The sequence below is a fragment of the Oncorhynchus nerka genome, linkage group LG23 (genome assembly GCF_034236695.1).
Source record: "Oncorhynchus nerka isolate Pitt River linkage group LG23, Oner_Uvic_2.0, whole genome shotgun sequence".
Classification (NCBI taxonomy): Eukaryota; Metazoa; Chordata; class Actinopteri; order Salmoniformes; family Salmonidae; genus Oncorhynchus; species Oncorhynchus nerka.
In genome coordinates this window covers 40,403,546-40,427,922 of record NC_088418.1, presented here as the reverse complement: position 1 = coordinate 40,427,922, position 24,377 = coordinate 40,403,546, and the positions used below count along the sequence as shown (strand labels likewise).

Here is a 24,377-nt window from a genome sequence, read left to right as displayed (position 1 = left end):
CTGCTTTGGCGGGCCTATCCTTCTTTACCCAATTCGATGGTTGCTCAAACTCTGTTCTTCGTTAATTGGTAAACAATAGGATGACTCCCCCTTATTTGTCCCCCGCTGTCTTTCTCACAGATGGTGTCTCTCTTTCCTCCTCTGTGTTTTTCCAATAACCCTGCCGTAACAGATTTCTCACCCTCTCGCTGCGGGCCACTGTTTGGACAACTGGAGAACTCTTCACAACAAATTGCCCTGACCCACAATCATTTGCCAGACAGGCTCGCCCCCACTGAGGTTGATCTCACCCCCCTACCAATGGTCATTTGGCAGGTCAACTCCTCCCACACCCCCTCCAGATCTAGAGGTCTTTATAAACCGCGGGCGTAGTGGCCAGTTGGACATCCATCTATACTTCTTCTCAGTGTAGCCGTTCCACGGGACAGAAGCGCACTAATAGAGGCTCGCCGCCTATTTAAGCCATAGCAGAGCAGATATCGCCGCGTTTACCGCAAAGGGAATATCGTTATTCAGTATAGTATACAAGGGATACCAGCTACAGAAATGAGTACCGCATGTCTGATCGTCAAACAGACGCCCTTCGTTGTTGCTCCGCGCCCGGTAGGGATGGACCCTCGTCCGCAGACAAATGACAGGTAAAAGCTCCAAATAAAATCACAGAATATTCCAGGAATAATATATAGCACTTTTGATGGTGATATCATGTAATAATGTCTTTATTTAATAAGTGTAGATCTATATTGACGCGTAAAATGTGCTTTATTATGGCACCACCCAATAGCCTTTTCAGTCATTTTCCAAAAGGAGTCTATTATTTTACATTGAATACTATTATTTTTATGTGGAGGCAATAATATTATCTAACTTAAGCGTGTACAGTAGGGTGAATTCATACCAGCATGCACATGTAATTATTCAGAGCACGTTTTCCTTCCGTATGTTAATGATCTCTGTTTGATTGACACTACAACCATCCTGCACTGTCTTTCTCTCTGCAGATATGATTCACTATGGAGACCTTGGCTCACAACCAAGAAGGATATGCAAAGGGAATGCCAGAGAAGCAGACAGTCATGTGTAAGTTTATATTAGCCCTAATAATAAGCTCCTGTCTGGTCTTTTCTGTTGTGTTGCAGTTCTTTATTAGGTTTGTTCAATATGGGCTACTTAGCCCACCTCAAATGTAGGTCACCAGTTTTATAAACAGGAAAATATGAAAGTCGAGAAAAGAAGTGAAAGCATTTAATTTCACATAGAATGTAAGATAGTGCCTGTGTATTTGTGTATAATGTTGATTGAAGCGAGAGAGGAGCTGCAGGATAGCATTTAAGGGCCAGGCAGGAGACAGACAGTCCTGTAAAGGAATGGAGGGAGAGAGGGAGGGCAGTAATTACCATTAGCAGTACTGTTGCAGAGCAGAAGGTGTGAGTGCTTAGCTGTTTTCCTGTCACTGAGCCAATCAACTGAGGCTCAGAGGGTGAGAAGGCATGTCTGTTGTACCCTGTCAGACTGACCCGCAGCACCATATGGCCCTACTGACAGGTTGCGTCCCAAATGGCACCCTATTCCCTATTTAGTGCATTTCTTTTGACCAGGGCCAATAGGGCTCTGGTCAGAAAGTAGTTCACTATATCTGAAATAGGGTGCCACTTGGGATGCAACCTGGCTCTATCCTGAGCTGAGCTGGCCCCACACCTCACACCGACACCAAAGGCGACAGCCAGAGAGTAGTGCCCTCCAGATATCCTACTAGCTTAGCACATTCCTGCTGTTTTCCAGAAAAACACTAAACTGGACACCTCAGGGAGGGTTGTCATGATAGAGCGAGAGGGAGAGAGAAGTTCAGGTACTTCACACACAGCAAACACCTCATGTGACTTCCCTAGTTTGGCACCCAACTCCAGCTGGCAGTAACTTGTGTGGTGTGGTTGGCACTGGTGTTGGGTTTTGCTAGGACAGGATGTCAGGTCAAGATAGGTGTTTGTGGATTTGTGTTTCTGTCTGGCAGTATGGTGAACTAATGCAGGACAGGAGGAGGTCTAGGTGGTGGTTATGATAGCAGGGCATTTGGTGTTTGTGGATTTGTGTTTTGACAGGACAGTGCGGTAGATAACGCCTAATTCTCTCTCTCTCTCTCTCTCTCTCTCTCTCTCTCTCTCTGTGTATTTACAGCCTTACTCCAGACCTACAGACTCCACCCCTGCAGCTCCAGGTCTCTTCCCATTCTATGGGAAGTCCCAGTCCTTCCAGCACCCTGTCAGGTCAGTACCAAGTCCCAATAGGCTACACTCCTGCTCCATTTTAGTTTTAATGTGTGGATACAGATAATATATCTGTATCATTTAGGGCCAAATTATAATTTGAGATATATGCGTTATTAATATCTCATTCTCACCACAGCATGATTTAGGATTTAAGAATTGCCTTTGCGGATCTCAAGTTAGGATTTGGCCTTTAGTACGTGTCTGTTTTCAGTCTGAAGCTATTCCAAGGGTTCGGTGTGTTAACATTTCTTCTACCACTACGGTCTACTTGTGTGTGTTTTAATTCTCAGACTAATGGGAAAGGTATCCGTTTTGTTAACCTTTCATTATTCTTCCCACCACCGCAGACTTTTCTGGCCCAAGTCCAAGTCGTTTGACTACCTGTACAGCGACGGAGAGGCTCTCCTGAGGAACTTCCCTGTCCAGGCCACCATCAGCTTCTACGAGGAGTCAGACAGCGAGGATGACGAGGAGGACGAGGAGTGGGAAGAAGAAATGTACAGCGAGGAAAAGGAGTACCTCAAGCGTCAGTCCCATTACACCAGCTACAACTGAAGTCTAGAGGGTTTCCAATTGGAACAGATGGAACATGGTGATATTCCATATCTCTTTGTGGTACCACAGAAAATGATGTCTGGAAGGAGACACCTCTGGCGCGACACCTCTGGCGAGACACCTGGAAGAACCTATATAACTGGAGCTGTCTTCACAGTCAGAAACCATTCTTATTCTATGAATGGAATAACCACTGTCAGTCAGAGTCATAGACTTGTCCTACAGGAGCACAGAGCGATCCAACAAACCATTTATGTCACATATTCAGTAGTACACAGCATGCCGAGCACAGAGAAGGGATTGTAATGTCTTAAGTATTCTAGATTGTTTATCTTACCTCCATGAAAGCAAAGAAGCTTAAGATAAATGTGAATTGTGGAGCCTGTTTCAACTGGTATCTTGTATTGCCACTATGTTGGCATAGGCTCTGTCAAGCAAAGAGTTACATGTATTTCTGTAGCAATACATAGTAATGGAAAGTTGCAAAAAGTATTGTATGCAGTCTTGCTCTAGTACCATATATTAGTCTTCCTCTGGGGCAGTGGAATGTATGCTAGGGATTGTATAACTACATACATTAAATCCCACATTGGGATAGTTTATCTCAGGGTCTGTACCTGGTTTGTGTATAAAAAGGTATCTATTTGCGTTTTATTTATCTAATTTATGATGTACAATTGTATATAGATACATACAGTATATGTTTATATATTTCCTATTTTTCAACTTTTTTGTATATTGTCGTCGAAAACACTGTCTAAACAACAGCGGTTAAAATAAAAACCTATTTTGGGAAAAGCAGATTATTTCATCTTGTTATTTTCCTATTGATTACATGATTAGAGAGAAAAACATTGTTTATGCTCAAAATGGCACCCCAATCCCTTTATAGTGCACTACTTTTGACCAGGGCTCAAAGAGCTCTATTCAAAAGTAGTCCACTATAGAATAGTGTGCCATTTGGAGCACACACATTATCACTGCAGGTCTGCTGCTGTTGTTGTGAGGGGGATCAGATTCTACTCTCCGTTTTCCCCCTGTTATCTCTCCTCTCCTTTGATCTGTCTATATCTGCTAGTTCTGTGGGACTGGGAAGAGTGGAAGTTCACTACAGTCTCAGAACAAAAGGGTCCAAAAGGGCTCTTCAGCTGTCCCCATAGCAGAACCCTTTTTGGTTCCAGGACGAACCCTTTATAAATTCTTTTCCAAAGAGGATTCCACATGGAACCCAACAGTTCTACCTGGAATCAAAAAGGGTTCTCTTATGTAGACAGCTGAAGAACCTTTTTGGAACCCTTTTTTCTAAGAGTGTAGTACACTATATAGGGTGTCATTTGGGACACATACTCTTCAGTGTCTCAGGTCGAGGTTGAACTGGTGGAAAGCAGAGAGAGGGCATCCAGGGTTGTGGTCAGAGATTAGGCTCTCTGGGGTCACAGTTCACAGGACGCATTTGCTGTTGTCAGTTTTACCACTTAAGGCCTGACCTGTCACATGACAACCCCTAGCCTCGTCGAAAACAAGGTTTCCCTAATCGGAAAGCCTGGTGAAGTATATGGCAGAAAGAAACTACAACGGGGTGGAAAACAGTGACGCCTCGCATCATGTCAAACCAATCAAATGCCTTGCTTGGGCAGAGCTCAAAAGGTGCTCACTACACTGAAAATTAAGCTTCTTAAATGGTTCTTCCTCAGCTCTTAAGTGTGAGGTTCTTGACATGGCATCTATGGTTCTTCAGAATTCTTAAAGGTTCTTGAAATGTACAGTGGGGAGAACAAGTATTTGATACACTACCGATTTTGCAGGTTTTCCTACTTACAAAGCATGTAGAGGTCTGTAATTTTTATCATAGGCACACTTCAACTGTGAGAGACGGAATCTAAAACAAAAATCCAGAAAATCCCATTGTATGATTTTTAAGTAATTCATTTGCATTTTATTGCATGACATAAGTATTTGATACATCAGAAAAGCAGAACTTAATATTTGGTACAGAAACCTTTGTTTGCAATTACTGAGATCATACGTTTCCTGTAGTTATTGACCAGGTTTGCACACACTGCAGCAGGGATTTTGGCCCACTCCTCCATACAGACCATCTCCAGATCCTTCAGGTTTCGGGGCTGTCGCTGGGCAATACGGACTTTCAGCTCCCTCCAAAGATTTTCTATTGGGTTCAGGTCTGGAGACTGGTAGGCCACTCCAGGACCTTGAGATGCTTCTTACGGAGCCACTCCTTATTTGCCCCGGCTGTGTGTTTCGGGTCATTGTCATGCTGGAAGACCCAGCCACGACCCATCTTCAATGCTCTTACTGAGGGAAGGAGGTTGTTGGCCACGATCTCACGAATGATGTTTCCACCTCCATGCTTCATGGTTGGGATGGTGTTCTTGGGGTTGTACTCATCCTTCTTCTTCCTCCAAAAAGGGCGAGTGGAGTTTAGACCAAAAGGCTCTATTTTTGTCTCATCAGACTACATGACCTTCTCCTATTCCTCCTCTGGTTCATCCAGATGGTCATTGGCAAAATTCAGACGGGCCTGGACATGTGCTGGCTTGAGCAGGGGGACCTTGCGTGCGCTGTAGGATTTTAATCCATGACGGCGTAGTGTGTTACTAATGGTTTTCTTTGAGACTGTGGTCCCAGCTCTCTTCAGGTCATTGACCAGGTCCTGCCGTGTAGTTCTGGGCTGATCCCTCACCTTCCTTATGATCATTGATGCCCCACGAGGTGGGATCTTGCATGTAGCCCCAGACCGCGGGTGATTGACCGTCATCTTGAACTTCTTCCATTTTCTAATAATTGCGCCAACAGTTGTTGCCTTCTCACCAAGCTGCTTGCCTATTGTCCTGTAGCCCATCCCAGCCTTGTGCAGGTCTACAATATTATCCCTGATGTCCTTACACAGCTCTCTGGTCTTGGCCATTGTGGAGAGGTTGGAGTCTGTTTGATTGAGTGTGTGGACAGGTGTCTTTTATACAGGTAATGAGTTCAAACAGGTGCAGTTAACACAGGTAATGAGTGGAGAACAGGAGGGCTTCTTAAAGAAAAACTAACAGGTCTGTGAGAGCCGGAATTCTTACTGGTTGGTAGGTGATCAAATACTTATGTCATGCAATAAAATGTAAATTAATTACTTAAAAATCATACAATGTGATTTTCTGGATTTTTGTTTTAGATTCCATCTCTCACAGTTGAAGTGTACCTATGATTAAAAAAATTACAGACCTCTACATGCTTTGTAAGTAGGAAAACCTGCAAAATCCGCAGTGTATCAAATACTTGTTCTCCCCACTGTATGTAATCCTGCAGATGTGTCCCTTTCACAGCACACAGCAAATTGGCCAGTGTTAACTAGTGTTGATTTTACCGTGTAACATTCCAAGTTTTGATTCAGGAGGTAAATTAAGACTAAAGAGTTCAATTAACATTCTGTGGTGTAAAATAATCAAAGTGTTGATGTTAATAACCAGAGTTGAACCAAAACCACGCCCATCATTATCAGTATTTCTCAGCATGCTCTGTTGCAGGTTGATTTTTAGAATAGTTTGTTTCAATATATATGTTTTTGCATGTGCATTGATTAATCAAATCAAATCAAATGGATTAATATAGCCCTTCGTACATCAGCTGATATCTCAAAGTGCTGTACAGAAACCCATCATAAAACCCCAAACAGCAAGCTATGTAGTTGTAGAAACACGGTGGCTAGGAAAAACTCCCTAGAAAGGCCAAAACCTAGGAAGAAACCTAGAGAGGAACCAGGCTATGAGGGGTGGCCAGTCCTCTTCTGGCTGTGCCGGATTATAACAGAACATGGCCAAGATGTTCAAATGTTTAGAAATGACCAGCATGGTCAAATAATAATAATCACAGTAGTTGTCGAGGGTGGAGCAAGTCAGCACCTCAGGAGTAAATGTCAGTTGGCTTTTCATAGCCGATCATTCAGAGTATCTCTACTGCTCCTGCTGTCTCTAGAGAGTTGAAAACAGCAGGTCTGGGACCTTATACTACTCAAATATAAATAACATACATTTTTCTAAACTATTCCAATCTGTTACCTGGATGTATTGCACCCGTTACTGAAATAGTTGTTCCAGTTTAGATATTCTCATATCTTAGTCTTCCCAGCCCTGGCAGTCATTCTGAATGCAGGTTGCAGGTGACTAAATATTCAAAATGTTGGATTTCTCCACTCAGGCTGGATTCCAATAGGAATTACACATCACTTTGCAAAAAGCATAATGTGCTTTTCAGGACCGGTGTGGCCTGTAAACTATGATTTATTTGAGGCCACTGTATAAAACTAAGTCCTAAAAAAAGAATGCCTTGTAAAATATGTATATTTTTAAATAATAAAATTGGAATGCCAACATGGTGAGGACCAGAGGAGTAAAATTGAGTGGATAAAACTATCATGTCTCTGTCACTAGCAAACACAGTCAAGGGTGGTACTGGTAACTCTAATATTCACTCAAAAGGCACCCTGGGACATATGCAAATAAGGCTTAAAACCTTATAGGCAGGGCTATTCAAATCCGGTCCTGGAGGGCCAAAACATTTCTGGTTTTGGATTTTTGTATGGTTCTTCAAAGAACCATCCCATTTATGGTTCTTCAGAGACCCTAAAATGGTTGCCCTTTGGCATTGCTCTCAAGAACCTTATTTGGTCCCAACTTGCACCCTTACTTTTAAGAATGCAGATTAGTGCCGTAGGAGCCACAGTGTGTGAGGATGGCCGGGCGTCCCTTTTAGGGGCATGTGCTGGAGGGTTCTTGAAATGTAACATACAGGATTTAAAAATAAATACAAGCCGCTAGAAGCCAGTGGGCCATTCTAGCTGTTTCGGCTAATACAAAATAGATTTTTCATAAAATGTATTTCATACATTTTAGAATAACGCTGTAATGTAACAAAATGTGTAAAAAGTCAAGGGGTCTGAATACTTTCCCAATGCACTATATATAATGAAGGTAGACTAATTACTTTTTGAATAACATTTATTATCATTTTCAGCATCATGCGAGACAAATGATTTTGTTTACCAAAATAATCTATTATTCATTAAACAATTATCATCTTGTCACCATCTCTTTTGAAGCCTACAGATGAGCTATTAAAAGGCCTATAACTAGGGTTCCTTTTTTACGTTTTCGACCGTTCAATTGAACGGAAACGGTGTTGTACTGAACGACCTGTTGAAAAACGGGGAGGGGTTGTGGGTTGGGGAACGCTGTCAGCATGGCCACTGTCCTTTAAATAAGTCACTCGTTGCTTCAAGCCACACCTTGCCACGGCCACCAAACGGGAGCAAACGTACCTCAAAGTTTGTTCAAGAATGTGCAACAACGGTTTGGGGAAACGTGTCGTTCGGTACAAACTGTTCCGCAACATAGTAAACGTTAAATCGAACTGAACGCACCTATAAAAAGCCAACTGCGTAGAAAATGAATGGGGGAATTCTGGGAGGTGAAGTATTTTGGTGTAAGGTGTGGTTTAGAGCAGGCGGCGGTGCTTTCCAGAAGGCTTTCATAAATACCCTGAACAAGAGTGAAAGCACGGATAAACAGCAAAACATTGATTGGTTAAACACACACATCATATTCTACCAGCCCCACACAAGACGAATTAGATGAAGCTGGGGGCGCTTTTTTTCAACAACTCCATCACCCGAATGTCTCCGTATTCATAGAGGGTTGTCTCCCAATTCCTAGGAGTCATTTCATTGGACAAGGCCGGGGATTCCTCTTCTGCCATTGCATGGGCGATATTTCGGTCATAGTGTGGTACTGTCTCATGTGGTGGGGTTCTCACTTATTAGAAAGGTAAGTGCTATTCCGAATCATTGGGACTTCCACTCCCTATACCCTAACCCTAATTTCAACCCCCACCCTTACCCTAACCCTAGAATTAACCATAATCCTTACCAGTTAGGGTGAACCTCATCAGATTTCAAATTCAATGGGGTGACGTCAGAGTTGTACATCCCACGGATCCCGTATAGCAATGACGCGGATGGCTATTGAAAGCCCTTTGCTGTAGCTGGAGAGTGGAAGGTAGGGTTTCTTCTTCGGTTAATTTCTAAAGTAGTTATGTTATAGACGGACACTTATGACGGACAGTGTTTAATTTGAGTAGGCTAGAGAAAAATAAATTTTATGATCAGAGATCGTCGTATAATTGTAGAGAGAGAGAATGAGAGTAAAGCGACAGCCAGACAGTCAGCAATGGTCTGCCTTTCCAGAAAAATGACTGTAACTCAACAAGGGTCTTTATAAATGTTTCATTTTATATTATGGCAGCAAGAACGGAGGGATCTTTGGCTAAGGTCACGACAATCACACATTTTTCAAGTCATTTTTTTCCCTTCAAATGTCATTCTTTAGATTATTTACATTCTTGTTGAATATTATATCACCATATTTTTCCCTTTAAGTGTAATTTCAAATAGGGCATGAAATTATTCTTCCAAAATATACCCCCCCCCCCCCCATTTTACACGGTAGCCTACTATTTGAGATTGTGGATGTGCAAACTGAGGCCGGGGTGTGCTTGTAAGCATCTGTGTTGTTGGTCTACAGGAGGCTGGAGAGAGTTGATGTATAGGGCTCGTTTATCTGTATGGCAGATGGTTCGCGCGATCTACCGTGCGTGCTGCTTGCGCTCATATATCTCCGTTTTCTACAGCAGATTACATTTTAATATTCCATCTCCACACGCGCCTTCTCGAAATGATTTAATTTTGGCAGCATCCAGGATGGGGTTGGGGGGGGTACGTTGCTCTCACGCGACTCCTAGGCTACAACATGGTGATCAATTTATAAAGCATATACATCCCTATTATAGAGAGCATGTTCCTCCACCATGCATTATTGAAACTCGGTGTCTTTGCCAGAAAGACATGCAAGAACCATTTTATGGGTGGGCTACTGTATGACATCATGCCCAGCGCCCTGATTTAAGTAGATATACAGCTGGACCCATCATGGATTGAAGAGGTGGAGGTGGAGGGGGATGACATTCCTAAAAAGCAACTGTTCGCAATCGCAAACATTTTATCATGAGGCATTTGCAACGTTATTATTTCTCAATACAATACTTTATGATTTTGTAAGGCATGTAATATCAAGATCATAGTAGTAGCCTGTTGTTATTTTATCATAAACATTGGGAAAATGGCTGAATTTCTTATTGCAATTTATCAGGGTACACTGCGGCCTGACTTTGTGCTCCTCTTTCCTCTTCTCTCCTCCCACAGGTTAGAAAGTCTTGGTCTGAGTAGCAGGGTGGTAGGATGGCGGAAGGTAAGAACATAGCATGGCCTGCTCCTCTGGATCTCTTATGGCTAATCTGTTCATTGTAACAACTGTATTATAACCTGTATCATAACAGTGTTAGAACTGTACTATAACTATACTAAAACAGTATTGCATTATTGTATACGGGATTTGTAGATGTACAGTGCAGTCAGAAAGTTTTCAGACCCCTAGACTTCTTCCACATTTTGTTACATTAAAGCCTTGTTCTAAAATGGATTACATTTGTTTTTTCCCTCTTCAATCTACACACAATACCCCATAATGATGAAGCAAAAACACGTCAACAGTGAAGAGGCGACTCCGGGATGCTGGCCTTCTAGGCAGAGTTGCAAAGAAAAAGCCATATCTCAGACTGGATAATAAAGAGAAAAGATTAAGATGGGAAAAAGAACACAGACACTGGACAGAGGAACTCTGTCTTGGAGGCCAGCATCCCGGAGTTGCCTCTTCACTGTTGACGTTGAGACTGGTGTTTTGTGGGTACTATTTAATGAAGCTGCCAGTTGAGGACTTGTGAGGCGTCTGTTTCTCAAACTAGACACTCTAATGTACTTGTCCTCTCTTGTCCGCTCAGTTGTGCACTGGGGCCTCCCACTCCTCTTTCTATTCTGGTTAGAGCCAGTTTGCACTGTTCTACATAGCGTTGTACCAGATCTTCAGTTTCTTGGCAATTTCTCGCATGGAACAGCCTTCATTTCTCAGAAAGAGAACAGACTGATGAGTTTCAGAAGAAAGTTATTTGTTTCTGGCCATTTTGAGCCTGTAATCGAACCCATAAATGCTGATGCTCCAGATACTCAACTAGTCTAAAGAAGGCCAGTTTTATTGCTTTTTTAATCAGAACAAACATTTTCAGCTGTGCTAACATAATTGCAAAAGGGTTTTCTAATGACCAATTAGCCTTTTAAAATGATAAACTTGGATTAGCTAACACAACGTGCCATTGGAACAAAGGAGTGATGGTTGCTGATAATTGGCCTCTGTACACCTATGTAGATATTCCATGAAAAAATCAGCCGTTTCCAGCAACAATAGTCATTTACAACATTGGCAATGTCAACACTGTATTTCTGATCAATTTAATGTTATTTTAATGGCAAAAAAATGTGCTTTTCTTTCAAAAACAAGGACATTTCTAAGTGCCCCCAAACTTTTGAACGGTAGTGTAAGCATTCAGTCCCTTTACTCAGTACTTTATTGAAGCACCTTTAGCAGCGATTACAGCCATGAGTCGTCTTGTTATGACGATACAAGCTTGGCACACCTGCATTTGGGGAGTTTCTCCCATTCTTCTCTGCAGATCCTCTCAAGCTCTGTCAGGTTGGATGGGGAGCGTCGCTATTTTCAGGTCTTTCCAGAGATGTTCGATCGGGTTCAAGTCCGGGCTCTGGCGGGGCCACTCAAGGACATTCAGAGACTTGTCCCGAAGCCACTCCTGCGTTGTCCTGGCTGTGTGCTTAGGGTTGTTGACCTGTTGGAAGGTGAATCTTCGCCCCAGTCTGAGGTCCTGAGCGCTCTGGAGCAGGTTTTCATCAAGGATCTCTCTGTACTCTGCTTTGTTCATCTTTCCCTTGATCCTGACCAGTCTCCCAGTCCCTGCCGCTGAAAAACATCCCCACAGCATGATGCTGCCACGTAATTTAGTATAGTGATGGCGGCAGGTTTCCTCCAGACGTGACACTTGGCATTCAGGCCAAAGAGTTTAATCTTGGTTTCATCAGATCCGAGAATCTTGTTTTTCATTTTTCATGGTCTGAGAGACTTTAGGTGCCTTTTGGCAAACCAAGCAGGCTGTCATGGGCCTTTTAGGGCCACTCTACCATAAAGGCCTGATTGGTGGAGTGCTGCAGAGATGGTTGTCCTTCTGGAATGTTCTCCCAGCTCCACAGGGGAACTCTGGAGCTCTGTCAGAGTTGCCATCAGGTTATTGGTCACCTCACTGACAAAGGGCCTTCTCCCCCAATTATTCAGTTTGGCTGGGTGGCCAGCTCTAGGAAGAGTCTTGGTGGTTCCAAACTTCTTCCATTAAAGACTGATAGAGGCCACTGTGTTCTTGGGCACCTTCAATACTGCAGACATTTTTTCGTACCCTTCCCCAGATCTGTGCCTAAACACAATCCTGTCTCGGAGGTCTACCGACAATTTCTTTGACTTCATGGCTTGGTTTTTGCTCTGACATGCACTGTCAACTGTGGGACCTTATATAGACATGTGTGTGCCTTTGCAAATCATGTCCAATCAATTGAATTTACCACAGTTGGACTCCAATCAAGTTGTAGAAACATCTCAAGGATGATCCAGGGAAACAGGATGCACCTGAACTAAATTTTGAGTCTCATAGCAAAGGGTCTGAATACTTATGTAAATAGGGAAAAATGTCAATTATAAAAATATCTAAAAAAACATTTTTCACTTTGTCATTTTAGGGTATTGTGTGTAGATTGATGAGCATTTAATTTTTTAAAATCCATTTTAGATTAAGTATGTAATTTAACAAAATGTGGGAAATTGAAGGGGTCTGAATACTTTCCGATGCGTTGTATCAGTTGTTCCCTCTGTGTGCCTCCCTAATGGCACCCTAGCCCCTGTATAGTGCTCTACTTTTGACCAAGCCCCATAGGGAATGGGTTGCCGTTTGGGACACAGCCTCTGACTGCTCCCCATTGGAAAGGGAACACTGTGTGTGTGTGTGTGTGTGTGTGTGTGTGTGTGTGTGTGTGTGTGTGTATTCAACAGAATGTGTGAATACATAAGAATAGATAACCAAGGTCAATCAGCCACAGGTCACCTTCTCGAAGCTGCAGCTCTCCTCCACGCAGAGGGAGTGTGTGTGTTTGAGTGTGTGTTTGTGTCATGCTCTTTCATGTTCTCCTCGCCGTGAGTCAGTTGCATTCCTAGATGGGAAGGATGCTCACAAACACACACACGCTCACTCTCCAATCTTTCTCTTTGTAGCGTTCCTAGATGGGAAGGATGCTCACTCTCTCCTCAAGCGCTTCCCCCGAGCCAACAGTTTCCTGGAGGAGTTCAGACAGGGTAACATCGAACGGGAGTGTGTGGAGGAGAGCTGCAGCTTCGAGGAGGCCAATGAAGTGTTCGAGAACAAAGAGAGAACAGTAAATTATATCACACTCCTCTTTAGATACACAGATTTATTGATTACCGGGCTGAATCATTGAGTTCTGGTTATTGAGTTTTGGTTATACATGTATGTGCCCATACAGTATGTGTGTTATAACACACGTCTCTCCTCTCCTCGTCTTCCCCCTCTCTCCTCACTTCTGTCCTCTTCTGTCCTCTTTTCTGTCCTCTCTACTCCTCTTCTACACCCGTCTCCTCTTCTCCTTGCCTTCCCTATCCTTTTCTCCTCCCCTTTCCTCGCAGGTTGGCGGTTATTGTCATGAATCTGAGCAAATAATTACAGTTGAAGTCAGAAGTTCACATACACTTTAGCCAAATACATTTAAACTCAGTTTTTCACAATTCCTGACATTTAATCCTAGTACAAATAAGTTGGCTGAATTTTGGCCCATTCCACCTGACAGAGCTGGTGTAACTGAGTCAGGTTTGTAGGCCTCCTTGCTAACACACGCTTTTTCAGTTCTGCCCACAAATTTTCTATGGGATTGAGGTCAGGGCTTTGTGATGGCCACTCCAATACCTTGACTTTGATGTCCTTAAGCCATTTTGCCAAAACTTTGGAAGTATGCTTGGGGTCATTGTCCATTTGGAAGACCCATTTGCGACCCGGCTTTAACTTCCTGACTGATGTCTTGAGATGTTGCTTCAATATATCCATATCATTTTCCTGCTTCATGATGCCATCTATTTTGTAAGTGCACCAGTCCCTCCTGCAGCCAAGCACCCCCACAACATGATGCTGCCACCCCCGTGCTTCACGGTTGGGATGGTGTTCTTCAGCTTGCAAGCCTCCCCCTTTTTCCTCCAAACATAACGATGGTCATTATGGCCAAACAGTGCTGTTTTTGTTTCATCAGACCAGAGGACATTTCTCCAAAAAGTATGATCTTAGTCCCCATGTGCAGTTGCAAACCGCAGTCTGGCTTTTTCGTGGAGGCTTTGGAGCAGTGGCTTCTTCCTTGCTGAGCAGACTTTCAGGTTATGTTGATGTGGGACTTGTTTTACTGTGGATATAGATACTTTTGTACCTGTTTCCTCCAGCATCTTCACAAGGTCCTTTGCTGTTGTTCTGGGATTGATTTGCACTTTTCGCACCAAAGTACGTTCATCTCTAGGAGACAGAGCGCGTTTTCTTCCTGAGCGGTATGACGGCTGCGTTGTCCCATGGTGTTTAAACTTGCGTACTATTGTTTGTACAGATGAACGTGGTACCTTCAGCGTTTGGAGATTGCTTCCAAGGATGAACCAGACTTGTGGAGGTCTACAATTGTTTTTCTGAGGTCTTGGCTGATTTCTTTTGATTTTCCCATGATGTCAAGCAAAGAGTTTCAAGGTAGGCCTTGAAATGCATCAGCAGGTACACCTCCAATTGACTAAAATTATGTCAATTAGCCCATCAGAAGCTTCTAAAGCCAGGACATCATTTTCTGGAATTTTCCAAGCTGTTTAAAGGCACAGTCAACTTAGTGTATGTCAACTTCTGACCCACTGGAAATGTGATACAGTAAATTATAAGTGAAATAATCTGTCTGTAAACAATTGTTGGAAAAATTACTTGTGTCATACACAAAGTAGATGTCCTAACCGACTTGCCAAAACTATAGTTTGTTAAACAGGAATTTGTGGAGTGGTTGAAAAACGAGTTTTAATGTCCCCAACCTAAGTGTATGTAAACTTCCGACTTCAATTGTATTATTTCTTAACTGTTTCCACAGCCTTTCTTTAGTTTGCTCAACTTTTTGGTCCAACTGTTAAGTGATCAAATAATTATTGTTGGCACAAACTTAACTCCAATACAGTACCAGCAGCGTATGTGATAAGTCAAAAGAGACGAGTGCAAAAAGGGTACATTTAGAATTCCGGGTAGTTATTGGTTAACTATTTAACTAACAACTTATTGGTTCACAGAATTCCATTCTTCCAGCTACGCCACCATGTCTGTGTCAATAACTGATTTCACTTCTATATACCTCTTCTCACAGGACTAGTATTACTGTGGAACATCAGTTATGTAATTATTACCCCAGCATGTCTGTTTTTCCTGTGGATGAATCAGACAGGACTAGTATTCCTATAAAACACAGGTTATGTAATTATTACCACAGCTTGTCTGTTTTCCCAGTGGATGATTCAGACAGGACTAGTATTACTATAGAACATTGGTTATGTCATTATTACCACAGCATGTCTGTTTTTCCAGTGGATGATTCAGACAGGACTGGTATAACTATAGAACATCGGTTATGTCAAATTTATTTTTCAAATCAAATTGATTTATATAGCCCTTCGTACATCAGCTGATATCTCAAAGTGCTGTACAGAAACCCAGCCTAAAACCCCAAACAGCAAGCAATGCAGGTGTAGAAGCACGGTGGCTAGGAAAAACTCCCTAGAAAGGCCAAAACCTAGGAAGAAACCTAGAGAGGAACCAGGCTATGTGGGGTGGCCAGTCCTCTTCTGGCTGTGCCGGGTGGAGATCATAACAGAACATGGCCAAGATGTTCAAATGTTCATAAATGACCAGCATGGTCCAATAATAATAAGGCAGAACAGTTGAAACTGGAGCAGCAGCACGGCCAGGTGGACTGGGGACAGCAAGGAGTCATCATGTCAGGTAGTCCTGAGGCATGGTCCTAGGACTGGTCCATGGTCCTTAAATTCACACAGGACACCGAATAGGACAGGAGAAGTACTCCAGATATAACAAACTGACCCTAGCCCCCCGACACATAAACTACTGCAGCATAAATACTGGAGGCTGAGACAGGAGGGGCCAGGAGACACTGTGGCCCCATCCGAGGACACCCCCGGACAGGGCAAAACAGGAAGGATATAACCCCACCCACTTTGCCAAAGCACAGCCCCCACACCACTAGAGGGCTATCTTCAACCACCAACTTACCATCCTGAGACAAGGCTGAGTATAGCCCACAAAGATCTCCGCCACGGCACAACCCAAGGGGGTTATGTAATTGTTTTTCCAGTGGATGATTCAGATAGAACTAGTGTTACTATAGAACATCGGTTATGTAATTATTACTCCAGCATGTCTGTTTTTCCAGTGGATGATTCGTACAGGACTGGTATTACTATATTAAATCGGTTATGTAATTATTACCCCAGTATGTCTGCTTTTCTAGGGAATGATTCAGACAAGACCAGTATTACTATAGAACATCGGTTATATAATTATTACCCCAGCATGTCTGTTTTTCCAGTGGATGATTCATACAGGAATATTATTACTGTGGAACACCGGTTATGTAATTATTACCCCAGCATGTCTGTTTTTCCAGTGGATGATTCATACAGGAATGGTATTACTTTAGAACATCTGTTATGTAATTATTATCCCACCATGTCTGTTTTTCCAGTGGATGATTCGTAAAGGACTAGTATTACTATAGAACATGGGTTATGTAATTATTACCCGAATATTTCTGTTTTTCCAGTGGATGATTCAGACAGGACTAGTATTACTATAGAACATTGGTTATGTAATTATTACCCCAGCATGTCTGTTTTTCCAGTGGATGATTCGTACAGAACATGTATAACTACAGAACATCGGCTGTGTAAATATTACCCCATTTTGTCTGTTTTTCCAGTGGATGATTCAGACAAGACTAGTATTAATATAGAACATCGGTTACGTAATTATTACCCCATTATGTCTGTTTTTCCAGTGGATGATTCAGACAGGACTAGTATTACTATAGAACATCGGTTATATAATTATTACCCCAGCATGTCTTTTTTTCCAGTGGATGATTCAGACAGGACTAGTATTACAATAGAACATTGGTTATGTAATTATTATCCCAGCATGTCTGTTTTTCCATTGGATGATTCAGACAGGACTAGTATTACTATAGAACATTGGTTATGTAATTATTTCCCCAGCATGTCTGTTTTTCCAGTGGATGATTCAGACAGGACTAGTATTACTATAGAACATTGGTTATGTAATTATTACCCCAGCATGTCTGTTTTTACAGTGGATGATTCAGACAGGACTAGTAATACTATATAACATCGATTATGTAATTATTACCCCAGCATGTCTGTTTTTACAGTGCATGATTCAGGCAGGACTAGTGTTACTATAGAACATCGGTTATGTAATTATTACCCCATTTTGCCTTTTTTTCCAGTGGATGATTCAGACAGGACTAGTGTTACTATAGAACATCGGTTATGTAATTTTACCACAGCATGTCTTTTTTTCCAGTGGATGATTCGTACAGGACTAGTATTTCTATAGAACATCGGTTATGTAATTATTTCCCCAGCATGTCTGTTTTTCCAGTGGATGATTCATACAGGAATGGTATTACTATAGTACATTGGTTATGTAATTTTACCCCAGCATGTCTGTTTTTCCAGTGGATGATTCATATAGGAATGGTATTACTATAGTACATTGATTATGTCATTTTACCCCAGCATGTCTGTTTTTCCAGTGGATGATTCATACAGGAATGGTATTACTATATTACATTGGGTATGTAATTATTACCCCAGCACTTATTTTCTTCCAGTGGATGATTCGTACAGGACTAGTATTACTATAGAACATCGGTTATGTAATTATCTCCCCAGCATGTCTGTTTTTCCAGTGGATGATTCAGACAGGACTAGTGTTACTATAGAACATTGGTTATGTAATTATTACCCCAGCATGTCTGTTTTTCCAGTGGATGAGTCAGACAGGACTAGTATTACTATAGAACATTGGTTATGTAATTATTACCCCAGCATGTCTGTTTTTCCAGTGGATGAGTCAGACAGGACTAGTATTACTATAGAACATTGGTTATGTAATTATTACCCCAGCATGTCTGTTTTTCCAGTGGATGATTCGTACGGGATTAGTTTGACCAAACTGCCCCTGTATTTTTTTTTTCCTTATTCAAAATTGACCGTGATGACGGATTTAAGATATTTCAAATGTTTATGGATTGCCTAGTATTGGCCTGATGGCTTTCAGTTTTGAGAAAGACATAATGCATATCAATAAGAACCATGAACTGTAACCTATGCAGACATTTAAATACTTGACGTATTTGGCAATTTATCAATTCATTTGCACAATATCGTCCACTTCATCTTTTAAAAGAGAAGTTTGGCACCAGGAAAATTGATATGTGACAAAGCTTATCATTCATTTGTAGGCAATGTGCATATCACTTTGTTTTAAGCGTCAATTTTTCCCCATATTTTTACCCAAACTGAGTGCAGCACCCGTTAAACTCTGTAATATCCCTCAAAACACAGGGATGACGATTTGCACTGGCTAAGTATTATCAGAGGACCTGGGAGTTTGCCGGAAAAACAGTAGGTTTTTAGGGCTGGGATAATAACGTTCCTGCCAAGTAAAAACAACTGACATGGCAGATTCGGACAGGACTAAAATGATGGATGTGGTGATTTGTGCTCGTGCACATAATTACATTACCTGAGCTCCCACAGTAAAACGTATCCCATCCCAATAGGGCTTTAAGGTTATACTTTGCACTTAAAATGTAAATCTCAGAGCTAAGGTATTTGTTTAAGTGCAATGTGTAGCCATACAGGTGAAATCAGTTATTGACACAGACATGGTGGTGTCGCAGGAAGATTGGAATGCTTTGAACCAATAGGTTGTCAGTTCAAATCCCAGGTGTAGACATGTTGGACATGAATTACTGTATTAATGAATATGTGCAATGTAATTATGTACTGTATGTGAACTATGTACATGTAAGTTTGAAGAAGTTGTATGTGAAAATCACTGCGTTTAACTAGTTCCACAACCTTTTTTAGGTAAGATGTCCCAAAAATAATTTGTAGTTGAATGAACATATGAGACACTTTGAGCAAACACATTTTAATTTGACAGAATTTTTGGCAAATGTTATCACATTTTTTAAAGTTCAGGTAACACTGACCAAAAAGTTGAGTAAACAAAAAAAACACTTACTTAATAATATTTAGTTGAAACAATTGTTGTTGTTTTTTTACAGTGTAGATGGGCCAGCTGCAAAGTCAAAATTGACAAATCGTCAAAATTCATGAAAACAAAAATTCGCTTTTTGGTCTTAATAAATGCCAACCTGCCTCTACTCTCCACCAGATGGAGTTCTGGAAGACTCGCAGTGTGTACACAGTGAGCAGCCACGAGCAGACCAGGGACGGACGTTCAGAGGGCCACCTCTACATGGTGGTTCCCCTGCTGGGTGTGGCTCTCCTCCTCCTCATCGCCCTCTTCCTCATCTGGAGGTGCCAGCTGCAGAAGGCCACACGGCGGCGGCCCGCCTACACCCAGAACCGCTACATGAACAACCGCAACACCCGCAGCCTGCCGCGCATCCTGGTCCACCGGGACACGCCATCCCACTCCGAGACCCCCTTATCCAGGCCCACGGTGGTGGTGAGTGGGGTGGAGAGAATAGTAGGAGGAAGTGGAGGAGGGTCGCTGGTTTGCGCTGCAAACGTTCCCCAAGAACCTCACTCCCACCCTCAGAACACTCGCTCAGCCCTGTACGTCCAGGATCCGTCTGTGTCAGTAGCGTCGCGTCTCTCCGGTGCCACACCTCCTCCTTCCTATGAGGAGGTGACAGGACACCTGGAGAGCAGCAGCGACGAGGTGTCGGCGCCGTACAGCGACCCTCCGCCCAAATATGAGGAGATTATCAAGGAGAAATAAGCAGAGGGAGGGAGAGAGGGATGGAAGGAGGGAGGGAGGCTGGTCCGGGGGCCATACTGTCAGATCCATCCCTCCCTCCATTGTCCTTGTCTCTAGTCTGAGGGGCTGGCAAACTGCTAGCTATCCGTGGGAAAGAATGCACTGTGGTATCTAATATCGTGAAGCACTTGTTGTATCTATCGCTGACTGACTACTGTACAAGGTTTGGAACGACGATGATTTGTGCTACACTGTGTTTTCTATCTTGCCAATGCCTGGGGTTTGGCGGTCTGTTTTGATTTTGCGTTGTTGTTATGCATCAGTGTTTCTCACTGTACTCTGAATGTGGTGGTCATTGTTTACTAGTGCGTATGACTCTGCAGTGAAGCGCTATATCCATAATAACTGTATATTTATACTGTATACTTTTCCACCTTTCTCTCATCACACCAGCTAGTCACTTGGAGAAATACAATCGCTGAGTCTACACTGCCTTCCCCCCTAAACACTGAAGAAACAACACCTTTCCCGGACACCCTGAGGCACCTTTAAATGTGTCAGCCATCTCAAATGGTGCCCTATTCCCTACATAGTGTACTCACTACTTTTGACCAGGGCCATTTGGGACGTGGTTGTGAGAGGAATGGAACATTGCCAAGTCACCCTCCATCCCCTGAGAGGAAGAGACTACTGTGTGGATGAAGGTAGTGAGGATGTTTCCAAGCCCTCAGTAGTACTTCTTCCTCTCCAGAGTTGTGCCGTGACTCATGATAAAGGAGAGTTGATTTGCCAAATGTGCACTGCTGATTACGTGTACTGCTTTCTGAACACACAAAATGAAAAGAAAAAGTATATTCTTTCATTTATTGAAAGTAGTATGGTTTAACAAACAGAAACAGTAGCCAGTGCTTGTGGACTATGGGACTATAGGACTATCTTATTATGAAGAGGATGCAGCCAGACACAGCGGATGAGTTGGGATCTTCAGTGTTTCTCCTCTTTGTCTGAATCCAACGCCAAGGCCGTCTTTCTCCACATACATCCTCTGGTCATGGAAGGGCCTTGAATTAAGAGGAAACGGATGCACTCCAAGTGTATGGTGGGAAGAACACGCATACTATCTCAAAATGTATCAGGTATTTGAGTTTTTGGCTAATTAGAAAATAATTGAATGACCTGATAATTAATTTCAGTCCTTTATTAAGCTTACCAGTAAATATACTATCTTACACACACAAACAAAGACACACAGGTACGCACGCACGCACAAAGACACACACACACACACACACACACACACAGGTACGCACGCACGCACAAAGACACACACACACACACACACACAGGTACGCACGAATGCACACACACACACACACACACACCCAACACACACACACACATGTACGCATGCACGCACGCACACACACACACACACACCCAACACACACACACACGGGTACGCAGGCACGCACGCACACACACACACACACACACACACACACACACACACACACAAAAACACACACAGAGGAAGCACAATCAGTAGCTCTGACAACATTCCAGTCAACCCTCAGCCTATCCCTCTCAAAGCTGCAGTGAACTTTACAATGCTGGCTTCAGTACTGCTGTGCTATAACTGTTTACAATTGCTACTTTTTAAAATCTTGTTTGAATAGATGCGTAAGAAATCTCTAGACTAGTGAGCCATGGTCGGGTATATCACCATCATGACTGCTGAATGGTACAAATGCTCTTCTTTTCTTTAGTCTCTTCTTGTTTTGTTGTTGCTTTTTCACTTGTGTCTCGTTTTGTTGGTGTTCAAACCTTGTTGAACCAGACATCCACCAACCAGGACATGCAACAGAAGTAGTGTTTCAGAATCAGCTCAGGTTGCCAGCAGTAACAGTCTCTATGTTATATACTAACCACTGCCAATGGCTGGACCAAATGGGATCACAAGATAACTCTGACTTGTACTGCAATACCTGGAGTACCTGTTTTTTACACAGGGGAGAGAGAAAAGGAGCGACCAAGGGCAGAGAGAGAGAGATAGGGAGCGGGAGATGCCCTCTGGCCTGTCTGGGGCCTTCTCAAGGTTAGCAATGTAAGTGTCTGGCCTGGGCTTAGTCTGCTCTGCAGTTTTCCAAGGAAGGAGGGATGACAAAACACTAGGGCTTCTGCAGGGAAGGGAAGGAGGGATGGACACAGGGCTACTGCAATGGTCCTTCCCTTTCTAGAGGAGCTAGATGCTGGCTGCTTCTGATGATGTGAGCACTGTCTGTCTGCTTCTGATGATGCAAGCGTTGTCTGTTTCTGTCTGCTGACTAGTTCCTAGTGTCCCCGGGCTCTCAAGGCTCTTTATACTGACATCTATTCTACAGTTTGTGCTGATTCATATTCATGGAATGAACAATGTGCGAGAGTGTGTGTGCGTGTATGTGTGTGTGAGATCCTGTATTTGTGCCCAAACTCTCCTTAAAAATTCACTTCACTAAAGATTGAAATACTCCACAAAAACAATTGTTTATGTTCTTTACTATATCTATATATTCATGCATGTACATGTAAATATACAGTGCGTTCGGAAAGTATTCAGACCCCTTGACTTTTTCCACATTTTGTTATGTTACAGCCTTATTCTAAAATTGATTAAATACTGTTTTCCCCTCAGAAGTCTACACACAATAACCCATAATGACATGTTTTTCGAATATTTAGCAAATGTATAACCCCCCCCCCAAAAACATACCTTATTTACATGAGTATTCAGACCCTTTGCAATGAGAATCGAAATAGAGCTCAGGTGCATCCTGTTTCTACTGATCATCCTTGAGATGTTTCTACAACTTGATTGGAATCCACCTGTGGTAAATACAATTGATTGGACATGATTTGGAAAGGCACACACCTGTCTATATAAGGTCCCACAGTTGACAGTGCATGTCAGAGCAAAAACCAAGCCATGAGGTCGAAGGAATTGTCCGTAGAGATCCGAGACAGGATTATGTAGAGGCACAGATTTGGGGTTGGCGTACCAAAAAATGTCTGCAGTATTGAAGGTCCCAAAGAACACAGTGGCCTCCATCATTCTTAAATAGAAGACTTTTGGAACCACCAAGACTCTTCCTAGAGCTGGCCGCCCAGCCAAACTGAGCAATCGGGGGCGAAGGGCCTTGGTCAGTGAGGTGACCAATAACCAGATGGTCACTCTGACAGAGCTCTAGAGTTCCTCTGTGGAGATTGGAGAACCTTCCAGAAGGACAACCATCTCTGCAGCACTCCCCCAATCAGGCCTTTATGGTAGAGTTGCCAGATGGAAGCGACTCCTCAGTAAAAGGCACATGCCAGCACATCTGGAGCTTGCCAAAAGCCACCTAAAGACTCCCAGACCATGAGAAACTAGATTATTTGGCCTAAATGCCTAAAGGAAACCTGGCACCATCCCTACGGTGAAGTATGGTGGTGGCATTATCGTGGTGGCATTATCATGCTGTGGGGATGTTTTTCAACAGCGGGGACTGAGAGACGAGTCAGGATCGAGGGAAAGATGAACGGAGCAAAGCACAGAGAGATCCTTGATGAAAACCTGCTCCAGAGCGCTCAGGACCTCAGACTGGGGTGAAGGTTCACCTACCAACAAGATAACGACCCCAAGCACAAAGCCTGCGTATGAGTGGCTTTGGGACAAGTCTCTGAATGTCCTTGAGTGGCCAAGTCAGAGCTCAGACTTGAACCTGATCAAACATTTCTGGAGAGACCTGAAAATAGCTGTGCAGCAACGCTCCCCATCCAACCTGACAGAGATTGAGAAGATCTGCAGAGAAGAATGGGAGAAACTCCCCAATTACAGGTGTGCCAAGCTTGTAGCATCATACCCAAGAAGAATTGAGGTTGTAATTGCTGCTAAAGGTTCTTCAACAAAGTACTGAGTAAAAGGTCTGAATACTTATGTAAATGTCATATTTCAGTTTTTTATTATTAATACATTTGAATTAAACCTGTTTTTGCTTTGTCATTATGGATTATTGTGTGTAGATTGATGAGGGAAAAAACTATTTAATCAATTTTAGAATAAGGCTGTAACCTAACAAAATGTGGAAGAAGTCAAGGGGTCTGAATTCTTTCCGAATGCACTGTAGATATATATATCGCACACTACTGTTGATGTTTTCTAATAGTTTTTAATGGGTGCATGAATATCTGATCATTTTTGTCAAAGACTTGGGTTCAACACTATGGCTACATCCCAAATGGCACTCTGTTCCCTATGAAGTGCACTTCTTTTGACCAGAGGCCTATGTGCCCTGGTCAAAAGTAGTGCACTATATAGGGAATAGGGTGCCATCTGGGACGAAGCCTATATCACTAGTCTAGAAGTGACTGTGCTTGTGATGCTGTTCAATGTTTAGAAAGACGGACCTTGAAGCC

At 42.7% G+C, this 24,377-nt stretch overlaps 2 protein-coding genes across 2 annotated transcripts; both read left to right on the top strand.

Annotated features, from left to right (window-relative positions):
• The first annotated feature begins 386 nt into the window (after positions 1 to 386).
• Positions 387 to 3,623, top strand: ripply1 (ripply transcriptional repressor 1). Its single transcript, XM_029628797.1, has 4 exons — positions 387 to 638; positions 1,002 to 1,080; positions 2,176 to 2,264; positions 2,615 to 3,623. Exons 1-4 carry the CDS (start codon positions 547 to 549, stop codon positions 2,820 to 2,822), a joined length of 468 nt encoding a protein of 155 aa, XP_029484657.1. The 5' UTR covers positions 387 to 546; the 3' UTR covers positions 2,823 to 3,623.
• A 5,120-nt stretch (positions 3,624 to 8,743) lies between these two features.
• Positions 8,744 to 24,010, top strand: LOC115106086 (transmembrane gamma-carboxyglutamic acid protein 3). Its single transcript, XM_065008116.1, has 4 exons — positions 8,744 to 8,878; positions 10,081 to 10,126; positions 13,097 to 13,257; positions 19,398 to 24,010. Exons 2-4 carry the CDS (start codon positions 10,117 to 10,119, stop codon positions 19,968 to 19,970), a joined length of 744 nt encoding a protein of 247 aa, XP_064864188.1. The 5' UTR covers positions 8,744 to 8,878; positions 10,081 to 10,116; the 3' UTR covers positions 19,971 to 24,010.
• The last annotated feature ends 367 nt before the right edge of the window (positions 24,011 to 24,377 follow it).